This window comes from Scophthalmus maximus, chromosome 8, assembly GCF_022379125.1.
Source record: "Scophthalmus maximus strain ysfricsl-2021 chromosome 8, ASM2237912v1, whole genome shotgun sequence".
Classification (NCBI taxonomy): Eukaryota; Metazoa; Chordata; class Actinopteri; order Pleuronectiformes; family Scophthalmidae; genus Scophthalmus; species Scophthalmus maximus.
In genome coordinates, this window is record NC_061522.1 from 12,772,124 (window position 1) to 12,794,683 (window position 22,560).

Sequence of the window (22,560 nt, forward strand, 5' to 3'; positions counted from 1 at the left end):
TCAGTGTTTCATTGTTGGGACACGGGAACACACACACCCCTCGTCCCTCCGTAACACGATATATCTGCATGACATTTTTCTTTTTTAATCAATTACCGCTGCCCTTTTCCACATTCACCTCTGAGGACTAACATCCTACAAACATCCTCCAAGTGTTTGTTTTCTGAAGTTGTTTTTTTTCTTCATTCAAGTTTCATTCTTGGAAACAACTTTATGACAAAAACATTCTTGCTTGTTTGTTTCTGAAGCTCTCAACTACATCTCATGGTCCTCTTCAGCAGATGGAGCTACTCCACTTACTTCTTATGGATTGTTTAGCTGTTATCATGTGACCTTTGTCTTTAAACCAAAAGTAATTTAAATGTAAGGGATGGGGGACAAAATCCACAGCCCTCAGATTGTAAAGAGATGGTAACGTGTTATTTTACAGGTTAGTAAAATGCATATCAAAACCTTGAGACTTTAATTCAGGGTACAGAAGGTTAGCTGCACATGCAAAACGTGTCTACTTACAATTTAGCATGAATGCAGAATACATTTTCGCCAACTAAAATGAAAGTCTCAGAGGGGTTCTTTGATGGAAACTTTCTGGAAGATCTTCAAGAAGGAAATATTAGAACTGTGGAATAAAACCTTGCTTGAACAATATATCTTTTTAAGTTGTTGATTCATTGGCCTGAGTCAGACAAATCAAGTCAATTTCTTTCAAAGTTGCACGTGATTGACTAGTAATTGTTCAATGCACATGTTGACATGTCTGTAATGTTTTAATTCTGACTTGAAAAATTTAAACTCACTCAACATCAGTAATAAATGAATTGTCCGAAATAGAGTACCATGTAAGATTTCAGACAAAGGCCATACTCCATCCACCTGCGAACTATGTCCTAAAGTGTACAGTATCCGGAGGAAGCCATGTTTTTACCACAGGGTGTCAGTGCCTGCCTGCTGTCATAATCAGATGTGACACTACATGTATATAAATACATATGACAATTAGATTACTAAAATTAAAAAGTAAATTTAAAAAAAAAAAAAAGGAATAATACCGGCCAAACAATCAGGGGATAGTAATAATTGGTAATAGTAGAACAAAGTGGAGAGAAGAATTAAAAAACAAAATAATAGTAATAATAAAAAAGATAATACAAATAGTTAAAAATAATAATAATACCACAAAAATAAATATAAAATGTATATATAGATATTTAAATAATAATTATTGTATACCTTTATAGGGGCTATACAAAATTACAAAATAAAATTCACTTGCCAAAAAGTGATTACAGCTCCTACCTTGTGAAAGATTGTTTCTGCCTCAAAATGACTTGATTTCAATTTTGGTAGTTATATTTGACAGATCATAACCCATCCAGCCCATTTTACCTGTTGAAATAGCTTTAAAGGGGCTATACAGCCCACAAAAGGTGACTTCACCTGCCAAAAAGTGATATCAGCTCCTTTAGGTTTGATCTTTTTGTTTTTGTTCAACTAAGATAAGGCGTGGTCCTTGCGGGACCAGCAGGAGGTGCCTGTTATCTACTCACATAATTAGAATTTTTGTTTGCATATGATGGTCGTGTGTGTGTGTGTGTGTGTGTGTGTGAGTGTGTGTGAGTGTATGTGTGTGGTGGACACAGGCATCAAACTTTATGACTTCATTAAAACTTTGCAGAGTGTTTCTACAGCAACCAGTTCGTCTCATCTTCCACATACTTCCGTGTGGCATGTTCTTCCTTTCTGTTCTCTCTCCACATTTTCTCTCATTTTCAATCTGCAGCTGCACACTTGTAAATTTGTCTTTTGTTTTCTCTGGCACCCCCCCCCCCTCTTTTATACTGTAATCTGTATATCAACCACCACCCCCTCCTCCTCTATTTCTCTCCCTCCTCTTTCTCACTCCTCTCCACACTGCTATGTGTGGGCGTTAAGCTCAGGCTGTACTTTCCATTTTGGTATTGTATTGTCGATGCATTGTTGCATCCAATCCAGTTAAGATGCTGTGGGAATACTGTATAAATCTCTCTCTGTCTGTCTCTCTTTCTATCCCCCCCCCTCCCTCCCCATCTCTGGAAAAAGAGCCAGTTGCTAGGTAACGGTTAATTGTCAAGAAGTAGTTACATGTGTTGCAATGCATCCTGAGGTTGTTGGGTTGGTGTAGGGAATGAACAAGCATAATAGACATCTAAGAGAGTGAAGACCAGAGGGCGGGTTATAGATAGAAGATTAAAAACTGATTAAAAGATTATTTCTACCGCCTCACCTTCTTCTCTGTCAGCATCCAGGAATGCAAATGTTGAAATTCTCCCACCAAATCTATACACAAGGCATTGATACATTTTCAAACCTGCGGGTTTCTTTAAATAACTCCTGTTGCTGGACAAGACTTTCAGAGTAAAGAGAGGCCGAGGAGTGAGGGGGAGTGAAGTTTTTGGAAGACTTTGATCTCAGCTGCTCAGTAGAGTTTGCATCACTTCTCTTTTCCCGAAATATATCTTGTTCTTTTTTCCCCCTCTTCTCCTTCTCAAATCGCCCTTTTTAGTCTCCTGCATCTTTGGTCTGCAAAATGGTGAGTTACATCTATCTCATATGATAAGAAATGCCAGAAACAAAAAAAAGGTAAAATGAAATGATGTAGACGATGACACTCAGATGCAGCCATTGTCCTGGATCCACTGATGACCTATGGAACATATCAATATGATCTTGTACGTATGTACCTTGTGCATTTGAATGTCAAATATTCTGATTGGCAACCTGCGGGGACAACAAATGATAGGGGGGTAAACAAGAACAAGACAAACAAGCTTGAGTGTTCTTGTTTTTTATTAATACTCAACACTTTTATTCCAAAGAGACAGAAGAATAATATATCCCAGAACTTATTTTTCACACCGACTGTGTTTAATCTCATTTTCAATATTACTAAATATTCAATCAAATTTGAAATACTTTCTTCACACAAGTTATTTCTCTTCATACAAAAAATGTGAGGGTGAACTAGATTTTTGTTGTATGTACATTTTTCACAATCTGTACAGCTCAGGGATGTCGTTCAATCTTCTGCGGCAAAAAACATACAAACCCCCAAAAACAAACAAATTAACAGAAGATAGAAAGAGGAAAGATAGAGTACTTCTGTAAAAATGTAATTGATAATCTATTGTGCTTCCTGTGTACCAATTAATGATGATGCTCTACAATTTTGAATTCCTTTAAGAAAAAATAAACAACAACGGTCAAAGCTTGTTTTTGATCAAATCAAAAAGGAAATAAGAACAAACTTTACTTATGTGTCTGTGATAATAAATGATTGCACATATCCTGGCCTGAAATTGTTACAAAAGCAATTTTGCAAGGGGACCTACGAATCAAAGATTTATCCCAAAGAGATCTAGACTCTGCCGTTTTGTACAGTTTTTATCAAAATTCCATGAGCGTGAGGTAAAGTATTTACACACAGTTTTTTATAATACATGTACAATAAACAGTAATATCTCACACACTGTCTCTCTTCCATATGAGCACTCACAGAGGTAATCAAGCGTATGTATTCAGGCACATACAATAACTGAAAAAATGAGATATATTCAAAGAATGAAAAGTAGAAATGAAAAACAAAAAGGCTTCTTCAGTGACAATGAATGTATTAAGACCTCAACCTTTTTAAAAACCATTTACACAACCTATCAAGAAAATTGATCTTTGTATAACATTAACATTACAAATATTTTTATCCTAGTGAAAAATTTTCAATTTCAAAAATCAATTTTGCCATATTCAATTGAGTATAACCAAAATTTAGACTGATAGATTTGTGTCTTCTCTTGCACAAACAAGCACACACACACACACACACACTCACACACACACACGCACACACACACACACACACACACACACTCTTACAGTACTACATGGATCATCAGTACCAACGAAATTGATAAAACTCAGAGTATCGTTCAAAAGGGCCCCTTTTTCTGGGGGCTAAAAGTTAAGATTAAAAAACAGAAATGAAGAAAAAACTAAGAGTATACATGCAAGTCCTTATAAAACCCTTAGTATCATACATACTGACTTGTCAACCAAGAGAAGGAAAGTCTACTGAAGGTTTGACTGGGATGTACAACAAACTGAATGTTAGATCATTCAGTCAGATTGTGCTTGGATATTAAAATTTGATTTAGCAAGACAATTTTAAGTCAAGTTTAAGTGACAGTAAATAACTGAAAATGGAGAATAGTTGTCTTATATATTAACGTAACTTAACTTAGATATTTTAATCGTTGATCAAACTACAATCCCCAATGGTAACAAAGGCAATGCTTTTTACTGAGCCTGCTTTTAGGATGCTGTTAACTTTCTGTTGTTGACACAATCCACACAGGACCTTAGACTTGAGGGCAAATTCTTCCCTTCATCAGAATCTCAGCATGTGAAACAGATCATGGTCCATTGGAGGGAGAAATCAAAGGTGACAGTACAGAGATTATGATTTGTGTTCTGTTTGGTGAAAATGTGGGTTTGAGCAACATGGTGGGAGAAAGGATTACTAACTGCGCAGACTGATTGACTGATAGTTTCCTGTTAGGACCACAACACAGTAGCTTTAAGGAATATTTTGACATTTTGAGAAATACACTTATCAATTGTCTTGCTGAGAGGCAGATGAGCTGATTGAAACCACATTCTTATCTCTCCCATTAAATATGAAGTTACAGGCAGCAGCCGGCTAGCTTAGCTTAGCTTAGCATAAAGATTGGAAACTGGGGGAAAAAGCTAGCCTGCCTGTCCATTGGTGAGATAATCTGCCTAACAAAGGCTGGTAGCCTACACAACCTCATTAAAACCACAACATTTCACTGTTGCTTTTGAATGGATTAAACACATTAAATATAATATGTCAATTAGTGAGCTTCAGGGCTGTGTTGTAGGTGGCTAGCTCTGTTCCTGTTTTTATGCTAAGCTAAGCTAAACAGACAATTAGCTTTTTGCATGGAGCGAGAGGAGAAGATCAGTCACAAAGTCTTGTATCTGTTTGTTAAATAAAGCTGGTAACCTTAGTTTTGCACACAAAACATGGAGAGCTAGTCTGGTTCTGTCTGTAGGTAAGAAAATCCACCCACTTGCTCAATGCAAAAAAGCTAATAAGATAATTCCCAAATTGTTGAACTATTCATTTACTGGCAGGGGGAGACTATTCAGTAGCTGTGCAGTGAGTGAAAATCTTATTTAAGGAAAAATACAGGAGAGAATTGTAAATTATGATCAACTGCAAGACCAAATGATGAGATGATTATTTGTACAGGTGGGGTTGAAGTTGAAGAGCCTGTTATTGTCCCTCTTGACCAGACCATCTAATAGAGCCGGCAGGGCTTAAAGCCGCAATCATGAAATAGATAACGTGTCAGGCTGCTCATCCCAGCTACAGAGTTACATGCCGAGTCCATTGTCCAGGTCCTGAACAGCACAACTGTCATGGTCAATTAAGTGAGATGAAAAGCCTTTAGAGCAACAAGTGGACATTAAATGTTATTTACTTGTATTTAATGGATAGTTGGTGAGGAGTGATAAATGCCTGTTTAGCTTTTTTCTGGTAAATGGATTAAAGGAAATTGTCTTGCAATTGGATCAACTGTGGAGTTAATAGTACTAGAAGAAGCATTTACAATTCATTTAAGTGTTATTTATTCACATACAGCAGCAGGCTCTGTCATACCTGACTTTTGGGGGGGGAACAGGAATGTTTATTTATCACGGCACTGTGGTTTTAACCCTTGTAATCCTGCTTTTGGTTACATCTATTGTTGGGGGGTCGTTGTAGGAATTTAAGCTTCCTCGACTGCAGCAGTTTTGGGGTTTTACTTAACTGTAACATCTGGTACATGTTTAAAACTTGTTATGCTCATGAAGTTCTGTGCTCCTATCAGATTATTTCAGTTATCTTTTCACTCAAATCAATTGACTAACTGTTTGTAATTGGATCTGTCAACCAACAAAAGAGATCTTAAGCGTAGAAAATCAGTATTGATCCTTTAAGGCACATCCAGCTCAAAATGTGTGACCCATTTGGTACTGCCAAGCAGAAAAATGATAGCAAACGGCAAATCAGTATGATGATGTTGCTTCTGCAGCTGAAAGAAAAACCTGCTTTGCAAAATCACAAGTACATAGAATGTACTCAGCAAGTCATGCCTTTCACATAAACTTTCACAGCACTCAAAATAAGAAAAGTAAAAAAAATCAAACATGAAGAATTAATAGCAAAGAAGAGTCCAAATTACAGGAACCCCAAAAAAAGTCATACTGACCAGTCTCCTGTAATATTGGTAAGCTAAGAAAGAATTAACATCATACAAATATGTAACATGAACTATTTAAATAAATGAATAAAACGTTAAAACAATGCAAACCAATCATCAGTAAACACTAGAATAATAGTCAATATCAACATTATCAATACAATTATTATTAGTTTACCCTGTTACTTCAACAGAAGTGACGATTTTCTCATTCATGATTGTAATTCTGTTGCTAAACAAAACCTTTTGTTTTGGTGTCAAGGAACTGCAGGAGGGAGGGAAAGACAATGAGCATGTGAGGAGACTGGAGATTTTATTTCACGTTTTTCCCCTCCCTCCCTCCCTTCCTCCCTCCTTCCATCCCTCCCTATCTTTCTCTGAGCATCATAGCAGCACCAGAATCCTCTCTTCTCATTAAAAACTTGTCTCCAGCCGGACTTCACGACAGCTTAGCCTGCAGTGGCCTCTGTGCATTGTCCAAATTCTTGCTGTTAAGTGGAGTGAGAACAACACACAGTTTTGTGTCTTCTCATTCCCACAAACAGAGAGGTCATCAGCCTGAGCTGTTTTTCTTTTTTTGCTTCTGTACGTTTCTCTCCGCCCCCCTCCTTTTCTTCACCCACTTCATTTTCTCTCCCTCTCTCTTTCTTCCTCCATCTTCATCCTCAGACATCTGACTCAATGCTGGAGAGCTTTTCATAAACATGTCCATTGCTGGCACCGTTGAAGGGTCTATGTCCCTGCCCCAAACCTAATGTGTCCCTGCCCGCAGGCAGAAGCTTGTTGGCCCCATGATGGTTCCCCATGGGCCCTCCCACCCCGCCCAGACAAAGCTCTTTGGGGAACCTGGGGACCACATTGGACATCACCCCAGCTGTGGCTGATGCGGGCAAATAGGAAGTCACTCCCATGGAGCCGTGGAAGTCCCCTCCTCCTCGGCTGTTGTTGAGAAGTTGTTGCTGCTGCTGCTGTGTCTGTGGCTTTTTGATGTAGTACGGTTTGGCACCGTGTAATAGACACTGGTCGTCGCCGAAGGTTGGGATGAAGGGGTTCTGGTTCACCTTATCTGGGTAGAGAGATTTAGACAAGGAGTAAGTCCCGGCCCCTCTGCTACCACCACCACCACCGCCCCCTCCTCCCATCATAGCTCTATCTCTTTCCCTTAGGTCCCTCTCCCCCACTGACCGACGATGCAACCCACCTTCGCCTCCACGAAACAGACTGAAGGAGGAGCCTCCTTTTGCCCTATCCCCACCTATGCCTCCAAACACGGGAGACTCCCTTTCACCTGCATACCTCTCAAACATGTGAGCGTAAGGGCTGGGGCCCTCCATGAAGCGATCTTTGTCTTTCAAGCTCACACTTCGGGGCTGGGGAAACTGTCCCCCCATGCCCCCACCAACCCCTCCCATGCGCCCTGCCCCCTCCCTCTGCAGGTCCACAAATGTGTCATATGAGTGTTGCCTCCGTAACACCCTCCCACCTGGCCCTAGCTTCCTGCGCTGTGCCTGAGTTTGTGCTTGGCTGGTTCCTACACTACTCTTCCCTCCAGGGAACATCATGTTGTTATCCTCGCTGATGTTGTAAAGGTTGCCTGGCTGCATCTTACAGGAGTCAGAGCGTTTGCAGGTAGCGGAGCTGGGGCGACTGCTGCTCCCCCCAACTCCACCAGCTTGACATGTGCCACCTCCTCCACCATCACCGTGGTGACACACACTGTGGCAGTTACGACACTCCCAGTCACCACCTGCTATGCCACCCCCTCCTAGACCAGAAACCCCCTTCTCCCAGCAGGTGTGGCCCGGCTGTCCTGCCGACACTGAGCCAAGCCCACCTTTACACTCTGGCTTCTTCACTTTACCTTTTAGGAAATCTTCCACAGGCACTAAGCTTTTACAGATACCACCACCACTACCACCGCCTACACCGCTTCCTCCACTTCCACCCTCTTGCTCCCAATTGGCCTTGCCCTCCTTGGAGCGAAACTGGTCCGCATAGAAATCCCTCAGGTTCTCTTTGTCTTTGCGGAAAAAGTAGGGTGAAGAATTACCCCCTCCTCCTCCCCTCTTCCGCTCCAGGGGAGGTGAGACCGTGCGGTGTGCCAGGGGCCCGTGGGGGAAGTGGTGGTGGACGGTGTGGTGGTGGGGTCTCCTCCTGAAGCCGCTCAGCTCTATCTCGTCCTGCTCCCGTCTGCACTTGGCCGAGGCTGGCCTTTTTTTCAGGCTGTCCCTGTACTGCTTACGCCGCTTGGTGTTGCCCTCCAGGTTGCCATAGGTAACTGTGTGGGTGGAGATATCCGATACGTCAGATCGAATGTTCCCATCGTCACCCCCTGAGCCTCCCCCACCCCCACCACAGTACCTGTCATGACCCCCGATGAGCCCCGTGCTGGATGCGCCTCCTTTGAAAGAAAACCTGCCATACACATTGCTTCCCTTGAACCCACCCTGGTTGGAATCCGCAGGGGTGTGGCCAGCGATCAGGTCAAATTTATTGGTATTCCTGTGAGTCATGGAGGGCCGGGGCTGGGTGGTAAATATGGGTGCCACCCCACCCCCTAAACTGTCGCAATCAAACATGCCCCCTTCCAATGAGCTAGCACTGCCTAAACTGCGCGGCCTATTAGGCGGGGGGCCGGACATACCCAGAGCCGAGGCCGGGTGGTGGTGCAGGTAATGGTCCTGGTACAGGTTGCTGTCCTTCAGGGGCAAGTTGCCAAAAGTCCTCTCCACCTCGCTGATGTAGTCACTGAACAAGTTGTCCTCGGGCAGGTAAGCCGGTGCTGACTTACAGTCCACAGGGTGACCCACCAGGCTGCGCCGGTGCTCCTGGATATCATAGATAGTTGACTCACGAGCACTGTGGCTGTACTCCAGGGCAGCGTGTGGAGAGCCGTTAATGCCTGGGACAGCGGTCATGTCCTTAGCGGTGCGGAGCAACCGCAGGATGTTGGAATGGGTGTTGTTCATGTTCTTCTTCATGGTGGCCGAAGGTGAGTCGATGGTCGACTTGTTTTCCTCGATTTGTACCCCATGGATGCAGCTGTAGATACCCTGGAGTGTGAAAATTATAAGAAAAGGGAGGTAGAGAGAGAAAGAGAGGGTGAGACAGGCCATGGGAGGAAGAAAGAAGAAGAGTGAGCGTTGCAGAGTATGAAGCCAAAGTGAGTGGGAAACAGCAGTAAAATGTGTTGCAGTAGTACAGAGTCAAGAACCTGAGGGGATTGGATGCTAGAGAGACATCGCCGAACAGACCAATAGACAGAGAGAAAGAGAGAAAGGGGGGGGGGGGGGGGCACAAACTGTAAAAAAAAAAAGACCCTGTCGTTTTTTGTGAGCTGGCTAGACCCTACAGCCTGGCTCTGATTTTTCTCCCACTCTGATGTTACAGTTGGACTCTTTTGGGGTAAATGCCACCTGCAATCTGAGAATCTCCACTTTTCTGGTGAAGGGGCGTTACATGTCCTACACATTTTGAAAACGGTTGACCAATCACAACATACTGGGCCAGTTGGCCAATCAGAGCTGACTGGGATTCATTGGGAGGGGGAGTTTAAAGAAATCCAAGTGTTTTAGACAGAGGGTGAAAAGAGGAGCTGCAAGAATGGACAGTATGACAACCTTGGTGCCTTTTCTGAACGTAAGAGCATGAAACCTTAACAAGTGATAATTAAATTAAAGTATGAACCTGAAAATTTGCATAGTATGTCACATTTAATGCATTGCCATGTTCTCTCTGACCAGACTCTTTGTTTGCACACAATGTAACAGCAATGGGGGCTGAGTTCATGAGGGTATTTTCATGAGGGAATAACATGGATCCTCATATCGGCTGCTTAGCATAAAAATAAGTGAGTGATAGGAGAATGAGCATATCAAACCCTTGATTGATAACACAAGGGCGGCAGAAAACTCATGGTTTTTGCCACCAATCAATAGGTGTAATTAATGTCCTTTCAATTTGACTGGTGCCACAGGCTTATCTTCATAAAAACACCATCAAGGAATTGGATCATTTTGTAAAAGTTTGTTGCACTTTTCTGAGACACAAACATTTATAATCAATTTAAGATGTCATTATCCATCAGTATGCTTGTATGCAATTGCGGGTTTTCCAAGCGAAGGGGAAGCCCTTGTGAGAGACGTCAATCAAGGGTTTTAAAAGGGGGCTGAGGAAATCTGTGGTGGAGGTGACAGCCAAATCTGAAAGGTCGGGCACACACTACCCACCAGCCAGCGAGTGGGCCAACGTTTCTCAAAGATGTCAACTTGTCAGAAAACACTTTCTGCCTGTCTCTAAGTCACTTTCCCCGCTGCCGAGTTATATTCAGTAATGTGATTCATCAACCCTCTTTTATTTTATGCCTCTTCTTTCTCTTTGTGTCCATTTTATCTCCATTTCTGGGAGCTCAGGTGAGCAGCAGCCTATCCAATGGGATTATCTCTCTACATCTATGCTACTATGGCCGCTGTGAAAGGTAATAGAATAGACGTTACCTCTCTGTCTATTCTTTTCTACTCTGCCTTTGTCCTGGTTTTATTCTTTATCGTGACTCTCGCTTACTGATCGCTTTTGCCACCTCTGTATCTTTTAAGCCCTTTGTATTGTCATCCCTTGTCCATCCACATACTTGCTATAGACTGTACACTATCTTAAAAAAAATTTTTTTCCTCGCACAGTAACTTGTTAAACCAGGCATGGAAACGTATAAAAGATATCTAGCTGTAGGACCACTCTTGAGTAATTGAACCACTCTTGAAACGTGTCCGTACTTGAAATGAATGTTGTAATTCAATAAGGAAAATTAAGCACACTGAGTTTAGAGTGGATCTTGAAGCTCCCATGCAAAAAAGCTGTGCTTTTACAGTTTTCAACATTAAGATGGACTCCTGAGAGTCTATTCCTCCTTTTAGCAGAAAGCAGCATTGGGATCAGCTCGAATTAATTATGAGAGGAGGGAAATTGCAAGAGTCATAAAACTGACAAAATGTACAAAAAACAAGAAAACGTGGATGAGGATAAGAGCAGTGAATGAAGGAAGAAGGCAACAGGGAATACACAGCAGCCGGACACGGTAGCACAATGACTCGAAATGCACTTATGATGACATAACTCCTTAAAAAGCTAGACTTTAAACAAGATATAAGGTGGGATTTGGGTGACTGATCGGCCCTACACCACTGTCAAGACAACTATGAGAGAAGACCTTACTTTGTTTAAAGATAAAGTTCTGCTGCGGAGACAAAACTCAAGCAGCGCAGAGGCTCAGACACGGATAGCAGACCTAGAATTAGCCTGCTTTGAGGTGAAAGACATGCAGACAGAACAGAAAATGGAGATGCAGGACAAGATATTTGAGCTGGAGAGACATTGTATGAGAAATATCCTCTAATTTTTAAAGTACTGGACGATTAAGAAGGTAGATCATTCACAGAGTTTGGAAGAGTTGTTTAAAAATCATCTCACACTGTCTGATGGAGTGGAACTCAAAATCCAGCTCTGACTCCCAAACCAGCAGCAAAAACTACTTTGAGATCAATAATAGTTAACTCTCTACAGTTCCATATTAAAGAGTTGATCCTTTAGCAACCTTATTTTGACAATGACTAGACATTATTGAAAAATTCAAAGCATTCAGACCAATTAAAGCATTTCTGAAGGAGATCAAGTACCAGACACCCTAAATGAAGACCTGGGAATCTGGGCTGCAGATATACGGGATAGTGGATGATGATCAAGATGATGGCGAGAAGAAGAGCAAGTACTGTGACTACCATGTAGGAGCAGCTGATCGAGACCAAGATCATGTGGTACAAGGTAGAACTATCAACAAAAGATGAATTGAGTAATTTATGATGTGGAGCGGCTCACTCATAGAATAAGAGCTCAAGAGGAACAATGCCAAGAGAAATGGTAGAAATGGACCATGTCAACGACGAGGCAAGAGAATGAACCACTATGAATGTTGAATTGAGCATTGAATTGGTTCGGGCAGGACATGAAGTGAAAGCTCAGTCCTCAATCCCAGGACATCAGCTGATAGAAGCAGATCCAGATGTCAGCCCACATCAGCTGATGGCTCAGCTGATTCCCTTCTATGCATTCAATTGGTAAATCTCATATAGGGTACAACTCTATTTAAGCTGCTGTAGTCTGCCTACCCTTCCTGCTTCCTCTGTAAACTGCATCGCAACCCGCCTCCACCCCAGCTCCTCCTTTTCATGCCATGTCTGACTTAATCAATGTCACGTCTGTTGTCTGATGCCTACTCTGTTCTTTTCCCTGCCATACTGCCCAAAAGAGGAAAACAATAAAAATATATTTAAAAAATACATATATTTTACAGTTTCAGAGGCTAAGATTGAAGACGGTGTTTTCCTTAGTTCTTTAAGTTATGAACAAAATTACATTACCTTAAGAAACACCTTCAGCCTCAACACATAAACGCTGGTGTCCTTTACTTGGGCAAACAATATCTAAGACAATTTGCATGCAACAATGCCCCTCCCCAAATCTTAAAAGGTAACATTATGCAAATGAATTGCACCTCAATTGATTATTTATATGGACCCAAGCCGCCTGCATCAATGACACCAACACACCTTGCTAAGTGACCCATCTGAGCAGGGTTGTAACTAAGCCGAGAGGAGCTCTGCGACATCCACAATCACACATTTAGGTGCAGCGTAGTGAACAGCTTTTATTTCAGCAGCATTAAGATGATAAACAGTGGATTTTCCCACAGACAGTGGGCTTTTTTAAAACTGTGTGAGGGACTGAAGCTTAAGTGAAGCTAGCATATAAACCAACTTCAATATTTTCTGAGATTATAAAGTCACAAATTTGTGAGCAACGCGTTGTATTTCCTAATGCACAAAAGCTTTCACCTCATCCAAATCAGTATGTTGTTTGCTTCTGTATCGGCCCAATTCATCTTCAAAGACCAGGTACTAATGACAACATGGTGATCCTGGTGTAATATCTGTTTTTCCTTATTGCTAATTATTACAAAGTATAATTTGATTAGGTCATCTATTGCAGGCATAGTGCATGACGCGATGTGGTTGATCCAACCTTAGAAGGAAGCCACTTTAAATGTTAATTTGTGCCAGAATTTCTGAGTTCCTTCTTGCCAATGTATGACTTCATATCCAAAATATTTTCTTGTAAATGTATCACTTTAATCTTCAGAATCAGAATATTTCCCCCCTCCACAGACTTTTCATCTACACTGCACTGTGTTGCATTACTTAACTATATTTAAAAATTTGGAAATGTAAAATTGCTGAAACAGCAGAGGATGCTATGAATGCCTGTGCTAAAAAGCCACAGGTAAGTCAGGTGAATCATCATATCCCCCTGACTGACTTGATACAACTCAAGCAGAGTCACTGGTTTTAAAACAACAACTCCTGTGATCTTTCTGTCAGGAGGACAAAGGTCAGACCTAAAATAAAACACGAGCCCACTCACTCTGCTAATGGAGAAGGTGACCCCGGGCTTCCCGGAGCACACGCCCATGAAGCAGAAGCGCAGCTGCCAGTAGAACAAATGTTCACTGATGAAGGTGATGAGCGACAGGATCATGGCGGCCCCGAGCATGTAGAAGACCCCTGCCATGTTGTCCACGTCCAGCTGGCTGCTCATCACCTCGTTCTTTTCATTGTGGCAGATGCCCGTCAGCCATAGAGCCTCAAACTCCTCCATATCACCTGGAGGAAGGAGAAACGCAGGTTATCATATCGATGCCTTGCTGAAACTGCTTTTGTGTGACTTGCACACTTGGATGGGTTCGCCTGTAGCTGTCTGAACATGTAAGTGTGAATACGAAAATAGAGGACACATTTTTTGGGATGGGGAGCTGATGCCAAAAACAGCTCAGGTCTTGTACGTGCAACAAATGTCATGTTGCATTACTTTGACTAAATGCCCTCAGAAAATCATCCTCATTAAGAATTTGTTATGCAAAGCTAGCCCTTCCCTGTTGTTTGGGAAAATCTGCCTTCTGGGATTAGACATTCCTCAGGGAGGAAGTGTATGTGTGCACGTGACAAGCGTTTCCGCCCTAAAAAATGTCCCCCTCGGTTCTGCATCCCTGGAAGGGGTTGCTGAGGCAGGAGGACACGTCCAGAGAGATTTGTTTGATCTGCACCAATGGTCTGTCTGTTTTCTTTTTTGTCTGTGTGAGATCAAGGGGGTATATATCTTCCCAATGCTTGCGTAACACTGTTCTGTGTATGGACGTTTGTGCAGATGAGTGAGTGTTTGTCTCAGACAGCTGTTGACTAGTTTTCACTGGAACTTTTTCCTGTCATTTATTCAGTTTTGCAGCTTTTCAGTCAGTGATAGAGTCAGTGAGGACAGGATATAGGAACTCTCCATGGAGCCAGGTAAGTTGTCTCCCCCCGGTTTCTAGTCTTCATGATAAGCTTGTCAAACCCCCTCTACTCACCAGGTCCAGATTAGATGTGTGAGACTGACACAATAAGTGGATTTCCCATAATGATGAATTATTTCTTTAAAAAGAAAACATTGTTTTCGTGACAGCTGCATCTAAAGGAACAATGAAATAAAATAACCTGTCTCGCACAGCCATTGTTAATGTAATAAGTAGATCATGTGCTTTTTATTATTATCAATTGAAAACGTCTGCTGTGAAAAAGGCCTCTTTGATTTGTAATATGTTTTAATAGAAAATAAAAATGCAAGAAACAAACACTCATAAAAAGCTGGATCTGTGTTTCCCATTTAAAACTGGTTCTTAAGTCTCAAATTCCTTCCCGTCATCAGTCCGCATCTTTAAGTGATAGTGACATAAGGTCAAGACATGTGCTTTCCTGAACACACGTATGTATCAGTTTGAGTTAAAAATTTGATAAATACAAATCTGTAATGGAATTGAAATCTACCATCTACCATCCCTCTCCTCCTCCATTTTTAACATTTCTCCCTCTTTCCTGTTGATCATGTGTCTGTTCAGATTTCGTGGCACTCGGTCTCCTGTAAGTAGGCCGTCCCTCATCCTCTCCCTCTGCACATACGACTTACATCACGTTCATTTCTGCACTCAAACAGGACGTGACAGACATGAGCGAAGGTCGATGAGTATGACCTCTTAGCCTGGACTAACGTATGCGAGCTGACAGCCAAACAGTCCACATGAAGTAATGAGATGTAATGTCTGATGTGTTGGCCTCATGTACACAGGTGACAGAACAATACGACGATTTGGTAACACATCTGATGTGTGTGTGTCAACATGTTTCATAACATATGATCTGGCAAGTGTTGAACAGTTTGGGGTACATACTGTGGATGGCTACTGTGGGTGTATTCTACTGTGGGTGTATTCTCCAAAGTCAATGATTCACATTAGGGACAATCTTTTTTTGTATTTAGCTTTTCCCAAGATACAAGATGTTAAATTACAGTTAGAAAACAAGAATGGTGATTCATATTAACAATCTTTTATTGCACTTCCATGTTTCCTACAGAGCCCAGTTTCTTCCTATGTTATTGTACATGGAGAACAAAAAGGTATACTGTTTTGTAATAAGTTAAACTGATGCTTGAGCGTGTTCAACATAAAGTTGAGTAAAAGCAATGTTGTGTATTTTCTAAGGACATATTTGCTCCCCCGGGAACTGGGGAAGCTCATCTTCAGCACCTTTTGAACCTTTTTGGTTTAATTTTCTACTAAAACTTTCACCTAAAACCAGGACGACAATGTGACCTATTGTTTACATCGGTTGCTCAAACATGAGAAAGGTGACACTTAATATCAGGATTTTTTCAAAATACGATAATCTTAAACCTCTGGTACGATAATCTATCAATTCCCATTTGGCAGCCCTGTTTGTAGCACAGTCCCCACCTCAACTCGAGGCTGTCAGCTAGTGAGCATACAACACCTTTCAACTGTTGCATTGTTGGTGGTGAATGCATGGAGTAGCAACAAGTACTGTGGCCCAGAACAGTCTGATGTCGACCCTCCTTGTAATGTACTGTAAATGTGATTTTGGTTGTGATTCACTCCATCAACAACATGTGACAAATATTTTTTATAGCACATAGTTAGTCTGCCATGTCGTGTAGTGCTAGAACACCTTTGAAAATGTTTTGTGTAACACATGGCTGCACAGTCTTGTGTCTAATGGATGCCCGATGTCCCACCAAATTGCTTTTTGCTTGAGGGGAGTTTTTCTTCCACTGCATCATCCCCTAGCGTCAAAGGACTCCATCAGGTAATAAGCCAGACCTTGTCCAAAAAGAGGTGCAAAGATTATATTCCTACCATGTTCCCAATCCACCCCAACTTTCTCAGTCCCCTCATCGTAAAGAGGCAGCAGCTTCAGCTTCCCTCATGGATCACTGCACTGGTCATTTTCTAAACGTGATGGCCCGACACCCTACTGGCTTCTTTCGGTCACTACCTAAAACACACAACAGCTGGGGCTCAAAACAAGACTCGACCTACAAATTGAGAGAATTGCTCCGTGGTGCATACAGTATAATTTCTTTTGATATGTAGTGTCATTGGGAGATACTGCCACCACATTGTTGAATAGATATGCTGGTGTCACAGTGCTAAAGTAATCATTTTTACAAAGACAAATGTGCTGGTCATGAGCCGTCACAGTGGTCCACTCCTGCACATCACTTATCAGCCAGTGGAGGTGGTAATATGTTTAAAATATTCATGTACTCTTCTAAATCATTGACTGCGCTTTACAGCCTTAATGTCTGCGTCTTCTGAGAGGGATTTCACTTTTAAAATGTAGTTTTGACCAAGAGTAAAAACAACATGTGCATGAGCAACCCTGATCAGCATGACTTTGGACTGTGGGAGAAAGCTTAAGTATCTGAAGAGAACCCAGACAGACACAGGGAGGACAGACAAACACCACACAGAAATGCCGCAGGCAAAACTGGGATTTTGAACCAACCTTATTGCTGTGAGAAGACAGTGCTAACCACTGGACCATCATGCTGCCCCTATTCTCCAATCATGTCATTGGCAAATTGCAAAAACTTCTCTAGATAAGATGCAACAGTATAATTCTTGTGAGAAGGATTAAAATACGTGTTCAGATTTCCTTGTTGGAATTATTAGTCCATCACGCCAGTCTGTCAAATCCAACAATATCCAGAGGCTTCAATGTTTCCAAAAATAATCTCCAGCTCCCTCTTCCTATCTAAAGTTGAATATTTCCCAGCCCCTGTCCAAACAGCCTTTATAGCTGCCAGAACCTCCTAAGTTACCAAACCAACCAACTCTTTCCACACTCAAGCTTTCAAATCTAAAACCAAAGCAGCTGCATCCTTCTCAGGTTCCTCAGTGTCGACTAAGGACTCCAGTCTGCCAACCCAGCTCAGAACCTCAGTGACCGCTGGGATCCAGCAGCAGGTTGTTGGGTATTCAACATAACAAGCAAACAGAGACAACCTCCTGAGTCACAACTCCTTTAAAGAAATTTCAATGACTCCAACTTCATTGTTCTGATGAGAGTATAACTTAATATTATGACTCTCAACCTGAATGATCTGTGGGATATTAACTGTAGTGATATTACTATACAAATAAGACCATTCACCATCTCCAAACAGCATGAGAATGGCAAGATCCACAGCTCGCTTCCAGCCTGAATCCTTCTGGATGGCGATGCCGTAGCCAGTGGAGGCGAACACCTTGCCGCTCCCAATGGTGACCAGCTTACAGCCCTCGTCTCTGCCCGCCATGTAGTTCAGCACTGCGGCGTCGTAGATGAAGGCATCCAGTTTGCTGCGAACAATGGAAGGAAAATGTTTTACATGGTCTTTTACAACCAATTATACAGTGACTGTGAACGAACGGGTCCAAAGTCCATCCCTTTTTCACAAATTTGCTATTTCCACTCAATACTTTATCATTAATTCGTTTCAGGATATAGTTGATTTCTTTAATTCGTAAAGTTATCTAGGTTGTCGTTGTGAGGCAGTTATTTTAGTTAGGTAGGTAGTTGTGTAGAGTTGAATTGAACCAAGGTAAGTATTTATCATATTCATCGTTTGTTTACTATTAGAAGCTGTATTCTGGAGTCATGTTATATTTCTGTATATCCTCATCTGTATATCCTGGTATTGTATCTTGAAGCAAAGATGGGACGCCTCACCAGAAAAAAAAAAAAACTTTGCTGACATTATGAAGAAAATAAAAAATGAATCATGTAGCAAAAAAGGCGGCAGCACACAGTAAATACCCTTCATTGAATGAGAATGACTGTTTCACAAAACAATCAACAATCACTCTACTGTTTCCAGGTCTTTTAACCACATCTAAGTGTCTTAAGTTGCTCGGTTGCCATTGAGATGGTTGAGGTATTGGAACTTCTGTCATGTGGTAAACCTTCTCCATGACAAGTGAACAGCACTAGCTGCGGAGTAAGGCCACAAATGTGGCTGAAAGCTTCGAAAAACAAATTAGTTTGACCATGTGTCGAATTATCTTTTGTCAAACAGTTTTCAAAGTCAAGAGTGAATCACCCCAGATACGACTGAATTACCCATGTGACAGGGTGTGTTAGGATCTAGGTGACTTACCATCTGAGCTAAAACGTTTCTAACCATATCTGTCCTGAGTGAGTTTGAAGATAAATTAACATGACCGTCTCCTGCTTGGTGACAAACCACCATCAAACGATGCCTCGGGCTCTCCAGGCCTCTGTGGTCATTCCGCTCAAACTCTCACCAAACATCAGAGGAACATCACTGCTCCGCATTCTTTATTCTTTACAGAGGTTGATGAGAACATTGGGAGACAGGGTGAGAGAGAGTGGATAGGAATAGAAGGTATTTACTAGCTTTCTCAGCCAATATAAGCTTGTTTTCTCATCACCCACAGACTACGCTGCGTCTCTGAGCACCAGCGACAGGCAGATACGCAGCTCCACCGGCTGCTCACCCACATCGCGCCTTCCTCCTATATCTCCCTCTCCTTACTCCTTCATCATCTTTTCTCTGTATTGCATCAGTGCAGGGCCTCACAGCTCTATAACACTGTCTCTTTTCTCCCTGCTGAGATCCTTTCAACTCCCTCCTTCCTTAAATTCCCCCATCTGTCTCTTCGTCCGCCCCTCTTCCTCACCCGCTCTTCAGACTGTACAGTGCCTCGTCTACGTTCTTCTGGTGGAAACTCGTCATGTAGGTATGCATGTCTCGGTAGTTGTTGCGGATGTTGCGCTCTGTACTCCCATTGGGCACCGTGCCGAACCGGAATGGCGGCGAGAATTCATTCGGCTTCTGGAACTGCGGCAGGGGTTTTTCCGGAAAAGACACCACACAGAGAAAATGACAGAGGAGTGCTCGTTAGCATGGAAAAGCCACTGAGCCGCATAAAATATGCTTTAATGCACTGTTGAGCAGGAGCAAAGAACTCTGCTTTTGGAAGCTCAAAATTAACTGAATGCTCAATGGCCAGGAAACAAATTTGTGAATCTTGAGCGCACTACTGTAAAAAAGATCAAGTTGAAAATAAGGAAGTATCATGCAGACCAGAGGCATAAAATGGTGGGGGAAAAAAGAGTCCAGGAGTATAATTAATGATTATTTTCAGTGCTGATGAGTCAATTTAATTCAATTAAATTTAATCAGAAATAAAGTGACAAATTCCCATCATTTCTAAGGTGACTTGTTAATGATAACCCTAAACCCAAAGACCATCAGTTTTTACAAAGACAAAAAAGAAGAAATTAAGAAGAGGCAGAATGTGGGAAATACTGGAAAATAACTTTCAACCAATTAATCAATTAGCTGAATACATTTCTGCTGTTCGACTAATTGATTAATCTAGTTGTTTTAGTCCAGTTATTTGTGGGGCACAATTTTGTTGTAGTTTTGTGTAGATGTACAAGAACAGCTACTGTAACCTGTACAAGTAGAGGGTCATTAAAATAAATAATTAGACATTAAAATGGTCTTTAGCGCTAAATGATGAAGTTTCAAATAAACTCAGGTATGTAATCGTTCAAACACAAGGAGGTACCTTCATACACCTCCTCCTCACTCCGCCCCACAACCCCTCATACTGCCTTGAATTCACACCTTTTTGTCTGACAGGCCCGACACCTGGTCGACATACTCCTCCTGGATCATGAAGGCGGCCAGGTTGGCAGTGTAGGAGGCCAGGAAAATGACAGCGAAGAAGGCCCACACTGACACCATGATCTTACTGGTGGTGCCTTTAGGATTCTGCACGGGGACGGAGTTGTTGAAAACCAGACCCCAAAGCAGCCAAACGGCCTTGCCAATGGTGAAGGAGGGACCTCCAGGCTCTGGGAGACAGATTGAGGACAGGGTTGGTAAAAAGAAAGGTGACATAAGAAAGAACAAGCAAGGACACAGCTTCACAGAAACATACACACAACTTTATTCACTTTATGTGCATTTACTCGCGATCGCTGTTGTGGGAGGACGCTGACGGATGGCAGTGACAATAACTCGATCTATTCCAATCTTCAGTTCACCAGTCATCGCAGGCTGCGCTGTAACGTTCAGATGCATTCACCCAGCCACCGAGGTGACAACCCACTGTTACACACTTCCCCTTTTCCACCTACTTCTATTGCGGTATGACAAGCTACCTACTGTAGCTGTGTGGCATCAGAGATGGGAAGAAAGAGCGGGGACAGGGCGGTACTGTAGATGGGCACACAGCAGGCTACAATTATGCTACAGCTGGAGCAGGACTGAGTAAAACAGCCTTATATAACCCAGCGATTAAACCACACACACACTGCTGCTGTGACAGAAGACATTCAGAAAACAGTGCTGTAGGAAATATAACTCCAAACCAAACACCATTATTCTCTATCCCCATCTTTGGTCAAAAGGCTGCGAGCAACTACATAACACCTCTGTGATTTTGTCTTGAGTAGCTACTTCTGTGTCAGGCAAATGCAATCATGAGAGTCCAAAAGAAAAATTATATTAAATCTGAACCATTGATTTTGATGAGCAAATTGATGTGAACTTCCTGCTGAAACCATATATGACTCAACAGGATATTTTAGTTCCATACTGTCAGAGACTGTTAACCTTCACACATAATTTTAATGTATGGTAATAAATCTACTTAAGTACACTCATCGGATTTCACGAACTAAATGCGGCGGTGTAACACATGGTGTTATTTCAAGAACACGGGGGGGCTTTGTTCACACATGGACACTAAGAATACTTAAGATCAACTATCTTTTTCTCGTCAATGACCCTTTTTCATTAGCGAAAGAGCTTAAGTGACTGTCGATGGAGATAAGTACTCCAGGACATCGAGTAGGAAGTCCCAGAGCTCCCGTCGCACTCCGAAGGTATTGTCAAAGCAATTTAGCACATGGAGCGCTCCACTTGAAGGCTATATTCAAGGTAACAGAACGTGACTGGAAATGAACTTTATTGTCACCTTTTTTGCAGCATGGATCGACTGTGTGTGTGTGTGTGTGTGTGTGTGTGTGTGTGTGTGTGTGTGTGTGTGTGTGTGTGTGTGTGTGTAGATGTACAGTATGTCCCATCTCACCTCGTCCATCTGCCAGACAGCGATTGTAACCCACCGGGCTGAAGTACTCAAACACAAACACAGACACAGCTGACACCATCAGCAACATCACAAACATCATCACCCAGACATCAGCACTGAAGGGCTCTAAAACACACAGAGAGGGAGGGGGAGAGGGGGGGGGGCACCAGGGAGCAGAGGAAACGGAAAGGGGAGGGAGGGTTGTGGGGAAACAGAGAGAGGAAGTTCATTAAACCAAATCAACAAATCACCCCCTGGTATCAACATGATTATTTGCATTCAGACATTACGCACTAGGTGCGCGTAGTTTTCAAGTTTATGGATTTTATCTGAGTGTGTGTGAACAACAACAACAACAACTTCTCAAGGGAGAAACTGAGGAAGGTCAGTCGTTGTGAATGAACACAATACATATGTACTCAATGAAACTGGCACAGTTTAAACCACAGTATAGTCTGTGACAAACACCAGCAAACAAACACTTCATGATTACCTTCATATATGTTAGTTGTAATTGGTCATGGCAGCATAAGCCATGACCAGTGTTGTCCAGCGTTAGTGTTTTTGATTTTGTTTCATCGATGGCCTGTTTTTACTGTTCACCCTCTAAGCTGTGTAATAAAACTGCCAATGGAAAGCCAAAGATCGTCTATCAATAATGCATTTGCAAAACAAGACAGATGTCAAATTTTTTGGGGATCCATTTTT

The 22,560-nt window shown here is 42.1% G+C and overlaps 1 protein-coding gene across 4 annotated transcripts in view; it reads right to left on the reverse strand.

Moving 5' to 3' along the window:
* Positions 1-2,808: 2,808 nt before the first annotated feature.
* grin2bb (glutamate receptor, ionotropic, N-methyl D-aspartate 2B, genome duplicate b) overlaps positions 2,809-22,560 on the reverse strand; it is an 86,603-nt gene continuing 66,851 nt past the window's right edge. For 2 of the 4 annotated variants that reach the window (XM_047334079.1, XM_047334080.1), the window contains exons 11-16: positions 21,853-21,978; positions 20,382-20,611; positions 19,426-19,586; positions 17,897-18,084; positions 13,776-14,014; positions 2,809-9,355 (exon numbers count right to left, since the gene is read on the reverse strand). In XM_047334079.1, coding sequence (XP_047190035.1) covers positions 6,968-9,355; positions 13,776-14,014; positions 17,897-18,084; positions 19,426-19,586; positions 20,382-20,611; positions 21,853-21,978 — 3,332 coding nt within the window. In that variant the 3' untranslated portion in view covers positions 2,809-6,967. The remainder of the gene's footprint in view (positions 9,356-13,775; positions 14,015-17,896; positions 18,085-19,425; positions 19,587-20,381; positions 20,612-21,852; positions 21,979-22,560) is intronic. The other 2 variants (XM_047334082.1, XM_047334081.1) reach the window with 2 other exon arrangements.